The following is a 12,185-nucleotide window of genomic DNA, read 5'->3' on the forward strand; positions in this document are numbered from 1 at the left end:
TACTGAAGCGCTCGTGCTGACGCGGCGAGTATACACCCGGCTCTACTGAAGCGCTCGCGCTGACGCGGCGAGTATACACCCGGCTCTACTGAAGCGCTCGCGCTGACGCGGCGAGTATACACCCGGCTCTACTGAAGCGCTCGTGCTGACGCGGCGAGTATACACCTGGCTCTACTGAAGCGCTCGCGCTGACGCGGCGAGTATACACCCGGCTCTACTGAAGCGCTCGTGCTGACGCGGCGAGTATACACCCGGCTCTACTGAAGCGCTCGCGCGGCAAGTATAAAGCAGGCTCTACTGAAGCGCTCGTGCTGACGTGGCGAGTATAAAACAGGCTCTACTGAAGCGCTCGCGCTGACGTGGCGAGTATAAAACAGGCTCTACTGAAGCGCTCGCGCTGACGCGGCGAGTATAAAGCAGGCTCTACTGAAGCGCTCGTGCTGACGCGGCGAGTATAAAACAGGCTCTACTGAAGCGCTCGCGCTGACGTGGCGAGTATAAAGCAGGCTCTACTGAAGCGCTCGTGCTGACGTGGCGAGTATAAAGCAGGCTCTACTGAAGCGCTCGTGCTGACGCGGCGAGTATAAAACAGGCTCTACTGAAGCGCTCGTGCTGACGCGGCGAGTATAAAGCAGGCTCTACTGAAGCGCTCGCGCTGACGCGGCGAGTATACACCTGGCTCTACTGAAGCGCTCGCACTGACGCGGCGAGTATACACCCGGCTCTACTGAAGCGCTCGTGCTGACGCGGCGAGTATAAAGCAGGCTCTACTGAAGCGCTCGCGCTGACGCGGCGAGTATACACCTGGCTCTACTGAAGCGCTCGCACTGACGCGGCGAGTATACACCCGGCTCTACTGAAGCACTCGCGCTGACACGGCGAGTATAAAGCAGGCTCTACTGAAGCGCTCGTGCTGACGCGGCGAGTATACACCCGGCTCTACTGAAGCGCTCGTGCTGACGCGGCGAGTATACACCCGGCTCTACTGAAGCGCTCGCGCTGACGCGGCGAGTATAAAGCAGGCTCTACTGAAGCGCTCGTGCTGACGCGGCGAGTATACACCCGGCTCTACTGAAGCGCTCGTGCTGACGCGGCGAGTATACACCCGGCTCTACTGAAGCGCTCGCGCTGACGTGGCGAGTATAAAGCAGGCTCTACTGAAGCGCTCGTGCTGACGCGGCGAGTATACACCCGGCTCTACTGAAGCGCTCATGCTGACGCGGCGAGTATACACCTGGCTCTACTGAAGCGCTCGTGCTGACGCGGCGAGTATAAAGCAGGCTCTACTGAAGCGCTCGTGCTGACGTGGCGAGTATAAAACAGGCTCTACTGAAGCGCTCGTGCTGACGCGGCGAGTATAAAGCAGGCTCTACTGAAGCGCTCATGCTGACGCGGCGAGTATACACCTGGCTCTACTGAAGCGCTCGTGCTGACGCGGCGAGTATAAAGCAGGCTCTACTGAAGCGCTCGTGCTGACGTGGCGAGTATAAAACAGGCTCTACTGAAGCGCTCGTGCTGACGCGGCGAGTATAAAGCAGGCTCTACTGAAGCGCTCATGCTGACGCGGCGAGTATACACCTGGCTCTACTGAAGCGCTCGCGCTGACGCGGCGAGTATACACCTGGCTCTACTGAAGCGCTCGTGCTTACGCGGCGAGTATACACCTGGCTCTACTGAAGCGCTCGCGCGGCGAGTATAAAGCAGGCTCTACTGAAGCGCTCGTGCTGAAAGCACCTCTCTTCACGTGATCAGTGAAATCTGACTCCTGCTATAATGTGCTGCGGCTGGCAGCGCGCGCTGTATGAAGCAGACGCTTTGGAGCAGCGCAGACCAGCCACTCGTACAAATGCGACCACGTCAAATTTTAACTCGCAAACAATTACCATTTTGTTCGCAGTCTAGAGCCCTGTCATGTTCAATTTAATCTTCGTATTACAACAATAAAAAACATTTATAAAAAGCTTTAGCAGCAACACTAATATTAGCAGTAAGCAAAATAAATGTAGAATGTCTAATGTTTTCAAATGGAGAAAATAAGGACAGGAGTCATATCAACTTCATTTTTAAGTTTTAGTAGGTTTATAAGCTGTTTAATAGGCTAAAGAGTGAAGAATAATTCACTGGATAATGTTAATTCACGGAATAATATTCTCTGGAATATTGGAATATAACAAGCATTGTATTTTATTGCATTTCTCAACTGGCATGCTCTAAATTATGCTGCTGACAGCGCGGTTATCTATGCATTTACACAGAACTATAGGCTACTCAAACTGCCATCGATTGCAGAGAATTTCCATAGAGTTGTATTAATTTAGATGTTTATAAACGAAATAATGGTTATATAGTAAGTGTTAACACAATTTAGGGTGCTTCAAAAAAGTGAGTCTTGTTAAAAGTTACATGCAGTGGCTGTGCTGAGTATTTCTTGAGCATCAACCGCTGAGTGAACTGCAATATGAAAGCGGCTTCACGAGACTAATGATGAGCATATAGACAACAGAGAGAGCATTACATTCAGTACTTTTATTTCCAACACGCAATCATTCATGGCTGCATTATTTAATTCATGCAAAGTTACGTCTTTATTGGGAGAGGACTTGACGGATTATCTACGTGACTCCGACTTCACGAGACTAATAGACCACAGAGAGAATTAAATTCAGTGCTTTTATTTCCAACATGCTCTAATTCATGGCTGTGTTATTTCAGGCAAAGTTATATCTTTATAGGGACCGGGCTTGACAGAGTATCTTATTTATCATATTTCTTAGAGCCAAGTTGGATAAACTACATATCAGGCATTTATGTAATACATCTAATTTGTGCATTAATGACTGTAATATTAAATAGTTTACTAACTACAACAAATCAAGTACCTGCACGCCGTTGTTGTCTCATCTCCCCTCAGATGCGCTGCAATTGCGATCCTGCGCACAATTCTCAAAACACCCACAAGATGGCGGTGTTTATCTGTGAATCCGATATTACAAAACCGATATCCGATTATGGAAAAATGCTTAAATATCGTGAAAAATATCGGTAAATCGATATATCGGTCGATCTCTAATGTCAAATCACACATCGTTTAAACAACAATTATAAAATCCAGAAGAACTGTGTCTCTGCTTCTAGAAACCTCCTGTAAAGCTCCTGAGAAACTCTGCTCAAGTGCACCGAGGACAAAAGCTGCTTTAAACACAGCATGCTCACAACAAACGTTGTTCAGAATCATTGAGAGAATCGCAATGCATCGGGTAATCGATTTTCTCTCCCACCCCTAGTGTACATATATACGCAAATAGTAAATCCTACACTATGCCATGATTTTTTTGAGTGCAGGAATCTGACCCGTTTCATTAATGTATGACTCACATTAATTTATTAGTTTGTGTTAAAACGGTCTAATCCAAATGAACAGAAATGTGGTCTGTGGTGGTCTGAGCTGTACCTGTGGAAGAAAGCTGCAGGTTGTGTGTTTGTGCTGGTGTGAGATGTGTCCTCGTCCTCCTCTCCGTCTGTCTCACTGTCCTCTGAATCGTCCTGAACACACAAACATATTCAGACCTGACTTCCCTTCAAAACTTCATGCAGCAAATGCACTGAGCAGGCTTTGCACGCTTGATGTTCACTGCATTATATCACTTGCTTCAGAGTATAAATCACAGCATGCTTCACACGATCAAAATGTGACATACAGCGCTGGCCAAAATGATCAGAACACTAGTATATCAGCAGCTAAATATGGTGTTAAGTCAGTTATTTCTATCTTCTGCTGTAGTGTGTCAGTAGGAAATATCAGTTTACATTTACAAACATTCATTTTGCCATTAATTGTAATAATCCAGTGAGATTTTTGAGATCTGATCATCATCAGTCTGTCTGGAATGACATGAAGAAACAGAACAAACTGAGACAGACTAAATCCAGAAGAACTGTGTCTCTGCTTCAAGAAACCTCCTGCAAAGCTCCTGAGAAACTCTGCTCAAGTGCACCGAGGACAAAAGCTGCTTTAAACACAGCATGCTCACAACAAATGTTGATTTAGTTTAGTTAATAGAAGTTAATTGATAGATGAAATCTATGAAATCTATTAATTTTGAGAGCATCCTCATTTTATAGCATTTTTACACAAGTGCCTAAAACTGTTAACAGCACTGTAGCTTTGCAGGAGGTTTCTTGAAGCGTCTTGGAGACGTTGCATTTCTAATCAAGTTTTGTGTGGACGTAAAGATGGCATTGTGGGATAGAGTCTCACACGGTTTACTCGTTTACCTCTTGCTCTGATTCGGTGCCGGAGAGTTTCTTGTCTTTGCCTTTGGCTCCAGCGCCGCCATTCTTACGTCCTGAGCCAAGTTTACGACCTCTGAAACACACACACACACACACACACACACACACAAACACACACACTTCCTTATATACACTTTTTTTGACTCCACATTACAAGTCAAATTTCATTTGTAATCTAATTTTTTGATTGCTCCAACAGATTAAAACAGATCAGCACATTATGGATTAACAGTTCTAAGGGTACAGGAAACACACTCCAGCTGTGAAACAACACCCTCTCACTCACACACGATAGCTATGAAACCACACACACTCACACCCTCCCACACACTCACATTCCCCAGCTGTGAAACCACACTCACACACTCCAGCTGTGAAACACACACTCACACTCTCCCACACACACTAGCTGTGAAACCACACACACACACTCTCCCACACACTCCAGCTGTGAAACACACACTCACACTCTCCCACACACACTAGCTGTGAAACACACACTCACACTCCAGCTGTGAAACACACACCCTCACACGCCAGCTGTGAAACACACACACTCACACGCCAGCTGTGAAAAGCACACGCACACTCCAGCTGTGAAACGCACACTCCAGCTGTGAAACGCACACTCCAGCTGTGAAACGCACACTCCAGCTGTGAAACGCACACTCCAGCTGTGAAACGCACACTCCAGCTGTGAAACGCACTCACACTCTCCCACACACTCACACGCCAGCTGTGAAACACACCCTCACACTCCAGCTGTGAAACACACCCTCACACTCCAGCTGTGAAACACACCCTCACACGCCAGCTCACACGCCAGCTGTGAAACACACACTCACACGCCAGCTGTGAAACGCACTCACACTCCAGCTGTGAAACGCACTCACACTCCAGCTGTGAAACGCACTCACACTCCAGCTGTGAAACGCACTCACACTCTCCCACACACTCACACGCCAGCTGTGAAACGCACTCACACTCCAGCTGTGAAACGCACTCACACTCTCCCACACACTCACACGCCAGCTGTGAAACACACACTCACACGCCAGCTGTGAAACGCACTCACACGCCAGCTGTGAAACGCACTCACACGCCAGCTGTGAAACGCACTCACACTCCAGCTGTGAAACGCACTCACACGCCAGCTGTGAAACGCACTCACACGCCAGCTGTGAAACGCACTCACACTCCAGCTGTGAAACGCACTCACACTCCAGCTGTGAAACGCACTCACACGCCAGCTGTGAAACGCACTCACACGCCAGCTGTGAAACGCACTCACACGCCAGCTGTGAAACGCACTCACACGCCAGCTGTGAAACGCACTCACACTCTCCCACACACTCACACGCCAGCTGTGAAACACACACTCACACGCCAGCTGTGAAACGCACTCACACTCTCCCACACACTCACACGCCAGCTGTGAAACACACACTCACACGCCAGCTGTGAAACGCACTCACACGCCAGCTGTGAAACACACACTCACACGCCAGCTGTGAAACACACACTCACACGCCAGCTGTGAAACGCACTCACACTCTCCCACACACTCACACTCCAGCTGTGAAACACACACTCACACTCCAGCTGTGAAACGCACTCACACTCTCCCACACACTCACACGCCAGCTGTGAAACACACACTCACACGCCAGCTGTGAAACGCACTCACACTCCAGCTGTGAAACGCACTCACACTCCAGCTGTGAAACGCACTCACACTCCAGCTGTGAAACGCACTCACACTCCAGCTGTGAAACGCACTCACACTCCAGCTGTGAAACGCACACTCCAGCTGTGAAACGCACACTCCTGACCTGTGAAACACACACACACACACACACTCCTGACCTGTGAAACACACACACACACACACACTCCTGACCTGTGAAACACACACACACACACACTCCTGACCTGTGAAACACACACACACACACACACACACACACTCCTGACCTGTGAAACACACACACACACACACACTCCTGACCTGTGAAACACACACACACACACACACACACACTCCTGACCTGTGAAACACACACACACACACACACACTCCTGACCTGTGAAACACACACACACACACACACACACACACTCCTGACCTGTGAAACACACACACACACTCCTGACCTGTGAAACACACACACACACACACACACTCACACGCCAGCTGTGAAACGCACTCACACTCCAGCTGTGAAACGCACTCACACTCCAGCTGTGAAACGCACTCACACTCCAGCTGTGAAACGCACTCACACTCCAGCTGTGAAACGCACTCACACTCCAGCTGTGAAACGCACTCACACTCCAGCTGTGAAACGCACACTCCAGCTGTGAAACGCACACTCCTGACCTGTGAAACACACACACACACACACACTCCTGACCTGTGAAACACACACACACACACACACACTCCTGACCTGTGAAACACACACACACACACACTCCTGACCTGTGAAACACACACACACACACACTCCTGACCTGTGAAACACACACACACACACACTCCTGACCTGTGAAACACACACACACACACACTCCTGACCTGTGAAACACACACACACACACACACTCCTGACCTGTGAAACACACACACACACACACACTCCTGACCTGTGAAACACACACACACACACACTCCTGACCTGTGAAACACACACACACACACACACACACACACTCCTGACCTGTGAAACACACACACACACACACACTCCTGACCTGTGAAACACACACACACACACACACACACACTCCTGACCTGTGAAACACACACACACACACACACACTCCTGACCTGTGAAACACACACACACACACACACACTCCTGACCTGTGAAACACACACACACACTCCTGACCTGTGAAACACACACACACACACACACACTCACACGCCAGCTGTGAAACGCACTCACACTCCAGCTGTGAAACGCACTCACACTCCAGCTGTGAAACGCACTCACACTCCAGCTGTGAAACGCACTCACACTCCAGCTGTGAAACGCACTCACACTCCAGCTGTGAAACGCACTCACACTCCAGCTGTGAAACGCACACTCCAGCTGTGAAACGCACACTCCTGACCTGTGAAACACACACACACACACACACTCCTGACCTGTGAAACACACACACACACACACACACTCCTGACCTGTGAAACACACACACACACACACACACTCCTGACCTGTGAAACACACACACACACACACACACACACTCCTGACCTGTGAAACACACACACACACACACTCCTGACCTGTGAAACACACACACACACACACACTCCTGACCTGTGAAACACACACACACACACACACACTCCTGACCTGTGAAACACACACACACACACACACACTCCTGACCTGTGAAACACACACACACACACACTCCTGACCTGTGAAACACACACACACACACACTCCTGACCTGTGAAACACACACACACACACACTCCTGACCTGTGAAACACACACACACACACACTCCTGACCTGTGAAACACACACACACACACACTCCTGACCTGTGAAACACACACACACACACACTCCTGACCTGTGAAACACACACACACACACACACTCCTGACCTGTGAAACACACACACACACACACACTCCTGACCTGTGAAACACACACACACACACACTCCTGACCTGTGAAACACACACACACTCCTGACCTGTGAAACACACACACACTCCTGACCTGTGAAACACACACACACTCCTGACCTGTGAAACACACACACACTCCTGACCTGTGAAACACACACACACACTCCTGACCTGCGAAACACACACACACACTCCTGACCTGCGAAACACACACACACACTCCTGACCTGCGAAACACACACACACACTCCTGACCTGTGAAACACACACACACACTCCTGACCTGTGAAACACACACACACACTCCTGACCTGTGAAACACACACACACTCCTGACCTGCGAAACACACACACACACTCCTGACCTGCGCGGGATCTTCTCTCCCTCCGTGTGGTTCTCCTCTCCCTCACCCTGCATGTCAGGAACCGCCGCCACAAGATCCTTGAGGAAGTCAAACTGCTGCTCCAGCTCGATGCACTGCTTCCTGCACACACACACACACACGCGCGCGCACATGAGGAACCGGGCCAGCGGGCAGCTGGAAAGACACGTGGAAGTGGAAGGCGGCTGTGACTCACAGGTGTGAGGTGGTCATGGTTTTGGCGTTGCGTGACTGTGTGACGTGACACGCTTTGGTCAGGAGAGACTCCAGGAACAGCTCCAGAGCACGAGCTCAGATCAGAGTCAAGGAAAGAGCACCAACACACACTTTACATCCATCCATGCGGCCGACACACACACACACACTTTACATCCATCCATGCGGCCGACACACACACACACACTTTACATCCATCCATGCGGCCGACACACACACACACACTTTACATCCATCCATGCGGCCGACACACACACACACACTTTACATCCATCCATGCGGCCGACACACACACACACACTTTACATCCATCCATGCACCGACACACACACTTTACATCCATCCATGCACCGACACACACACTTTACATCCATCCATGCGGCCGACACACACACACACACTTTACATCCATCCATGCGGCCGACACACACACACACACACACTTTACATCCATCCATGCACCGACACACACACTTTACATCCATCCATGCACCGACACACACACTTTACATCCATCCATGCGGCCGACACACACACTTTACATCCATCCATGCGGCCGACACACACACTTTACTGATCTGAATGAAGAGACAAATCTGCACAGATCAAGCAGCGTTTACAAGACAAAACAACTCTAAACTTTACCATCTTTTATCTTCTCCAGATGTTAACTGATGGACTGGAGTGGTGTGGATTATTGTGATGTTTTTATCAGCTGTTTGGACTCTCATTCTGACGGCACCCATTCACTGCAGAGCATCCATTGCTGAGACACTGATGCAGAGACACATTTATACAAACCTGATGATCCTAAAATCAACAAGACGATGTGTGGAAGCAGAATAGCCCCAAAACAACACAAACAGTGAGAGCAAAAGGATACAGATGATGACCGGAACTGCGGCGGCGACTTTGCCGATTTCTTCATCCGTCTGCATGATCTTCTTAATCCTGGCCTGCAAAACCAAACACAAAGACTCTCCAGTCATTCAGTCGCCGGCGTGCTTCATCTCTATATGAGAAGTGAAAGACGTAAGGCAGAGATCAGTCATGCGTGAGAGATGTCAACACAAGCACATGTCTGACTGTATCTGACACACAATCACAGACCGGAGTCAGTCTGAATGAGTCCAGTGTGAACACGGACTAAACCGGATCAGATGAAGGATGGGTCTGATCTCACAGTGCATGTTTCACACTAAATCGAGTCTGAAAACGCTGTTAAACACATCAGACTGGATCAACAGAACAATACAGAGAGGGACGGGGCTAGCTAGCATTCATGCTAACTCCCCTGATGAGCAAATCTCCACAGTTACCCTCACTAAAACACTCTAATCGAGTAAATATGACGGGATCCAGCCCCTCGCGTCACAGACTGATAGACTGAGTCAGATTGAAGCGGATTCGTCGCAAACACACTGGTTGTAGCGAGCTAGCGGCTAGCGGGCTGAGGCTAACTCCCCGGCGTTTGCTCATCTGGAGCACATGTGCATCAGAAGCCGTGTGTTTGCTCGGCTGTGTGTGGATCAGTGTCGGGGCTCACCGGGGGGAATCTGGCGTTGTATTTCTTCTTCTTGCTCGGCATCTCGGCGCACAAACGCGGCTCTGGCTCGCTTCCGTCGCAGTCTGCTCTCAAAATCAATAAATACGAAGGATAAACTCGCTGGATTCCTGCAGGTCCGTCGCTAAAACGATTAAAGCGCCAGCACTGATCACCGTCCGTGCCTTTCTGCGATATTTATCGGTATTTTACGGTGGTTTTTGCGGGATTTCTGGCTGCGCGAGCTCTCGCTGCTTTACGGCGCTCTTTGTGCTTCCGGGTGTTTAAATAAAGTTACAAAGTCGGACACCGAAACAACTTAAAATAAAAACACGTTTTTATAATAGAATTTAGTCACAGATATAGAGTAAATATGATTTTTTATTATCGTTATTGTTTTTATTTTCGTTAAACACAAGCGCTTCACCCTCCATCACGGGAGGTGGCGGAAATGAGCTAACGACAACCGAGGAGCAGTAGAAGAAGAAGAGTTGATCTCTCAACAACAACAACAACTGAGAGGAGTGCCACAGCTCCACAGCTCCACACACAGTCAGTGGCCATGTGATGAACACCAGCGACTCAGGCCTCAGTAGTTCTTCTGATGGACTCAATAGGAAAGATCGAACCCAAGAACCTCTTCCCCAGACAGCGGTGCTAGCTGCAGAAACACAAGACGTGTTCACTAGTGATGAACGGCAGCCCGCTATGTATTATCATTCATACAGGTACGAGTGACCTCCATAGTTTAAATGAAGCTACAACCAAAGCAATCCTCACAGACGTGTACTGGTCTCCAGCTTGCTCCCACACTCTGTGATTAATAAGATCCTGTTCCAGTCTAACCAACGCGCATAGTCCACAGCTCCAGAACACCGTGGCACCTGTATGACAGAGAGATAGTGTGTGTGTGTGTGTGTGTGTGTGTGTGTGTGTGTGTGTGTGTGTGTGGTGTGTGAGCTCAGTCAGTCTCAGCACCAGCTGAAGGAGGGGACTCTTACTTACGCTCAGCTCTTGCTGTTTTAGGGCTTTGTAATGGTATGTGTTGGGGTCGCTTGTTTTTAGGTGTTTCCAGAATTTCAGGGCTCTTTTTTGGATGTTTAGAAGCAGAGGGTATTGGCCTAATTCTGCTCTGCATCCGTTGTTTGGAGTTTTTCTTTGAACTTTAAGTATTCTTTTACAGAAATCTAAATGTAGAGTTTCGATCGGGTGTTTTTCCCAATTTAAGAAGTCAAATTTTATAGAAGGACCCCACACTTCACTGCCATATAAAACAATTGGTTCAATTATAGATCTGAAAAGTTTGAGCCAGATTTGGATTGGGATGTCAATTTTAATGGATCTTTTTATGGCATAGAAAGCCCTTTGAGCTTTCTCTTTGAGTTCATTCACAGCCAAAGCAAAGTTACCGGTTGGGGTTATTTTCAGGCCGAGGTAAGTGTATGTTTTTGTGGTTTCAATGGTTCTGTGTGATAGTGTGAATGTGTGTGTTGGTCCCTGAGATCTGGAGCGTTTCTGGAACATCATTACTCTAGTTTTTTGGAGGTTGACCGTCAGGGCCCAGGTCTGACAGTAATCCTCCAGCAGATTCAGGCTGTCCTGAAGCCCCTCTTCAGTGGGCGACAGGAGGACCAGGTCATCTGCGTAGAGAAGACACTTTATCTCTGTGTCGTGTAGAGTGAGACCTTGAAAGGGGGCGTGTTCTAATGTGTTGGCCAATTGGTTGATGTAGATGTTGAAGAGGGCGGGGCTTAAACTGCATCCCTGTCTCACTCCACGCCCCTGGGGGAAGAATTCGGTTCTTTGGTTCCCAATTTTAACCGCACAATGGCTGGCTGTGTACATTGATTTGATCAAATCATAGAATTTTCCCCCTATTCCACTGTCGATAAGTTTTAGGTATAGTCCTTCATGCCAGATTGAATCGAATGCTTTCTTGAAATCAACGAAACAAGCAAAAAATTTTCCTTTGTTTTGATGTACATATTTGTCAATTAGTGTTTGTAATGTAAAAATGTGATCGGATGTGCGACATTTTGGGAGAAAGCCAGTTTGGCATTTACTCAAGGCATTGTGCTTCGTAAGGAAGTGTA

The 12,185-nt window shown here is 48.6% G+C and overlaps 1 protein-coding gene across 9 annotated transcripts in view; it reads right to left on the reverse strand.

The window, feature by feature from the left end:
• Positions 1–11,081, reverse strand: part of LOC306888084 (uncharacterized protein) — a 17,013-nt gene extending 5,932 nt beyond the window's left edge. The window contains exons 1-7 of one of the 9 annotated variants that reach the window (XM_079446217.1): positions 10,825–11,008; positions 10,096–10,753; positions 9,433–9,561; positions 8,530–8,623; positions 8,316–8,435; positions 4,276–4,366; positions 3,452–3,543 (exon numbers count right to left, since the gene is read on the reverse strand). In XM_079446217.1, the coding sequence (XP_079302343.1) occupies positions 3,452–3,543; positions 4,276–4,366; positions 8,316–8,435; positions 8,530–8,623; positions 9,433–9,538 (503 nt within the window). In that variant the 5' untranslated portion in view covers positions 9,539–9,561; positions 10,096–10,753; positions 10,825–11,008. The other 8 variants (XM_079446215.1, XM_079446223.1, XM_079446216.1 and 5 more) reach the window with 8 other exon arrangements.
• Positions 11,082–12,185: the final 1,104 nt, after the last annotated feature.

This window comes from Barbus barbus (assembly GCF_936440315.1).
Source record: "Barbus barbus genome assembly, chromosome: 2".
In the NCBI taxonomy this organism is placed as follows: Eukaryota; Metazoa; Chordata; class Actinopteri; order Cypriniformes; family Cyprinidae; genus Barbus; species Barbus barbus.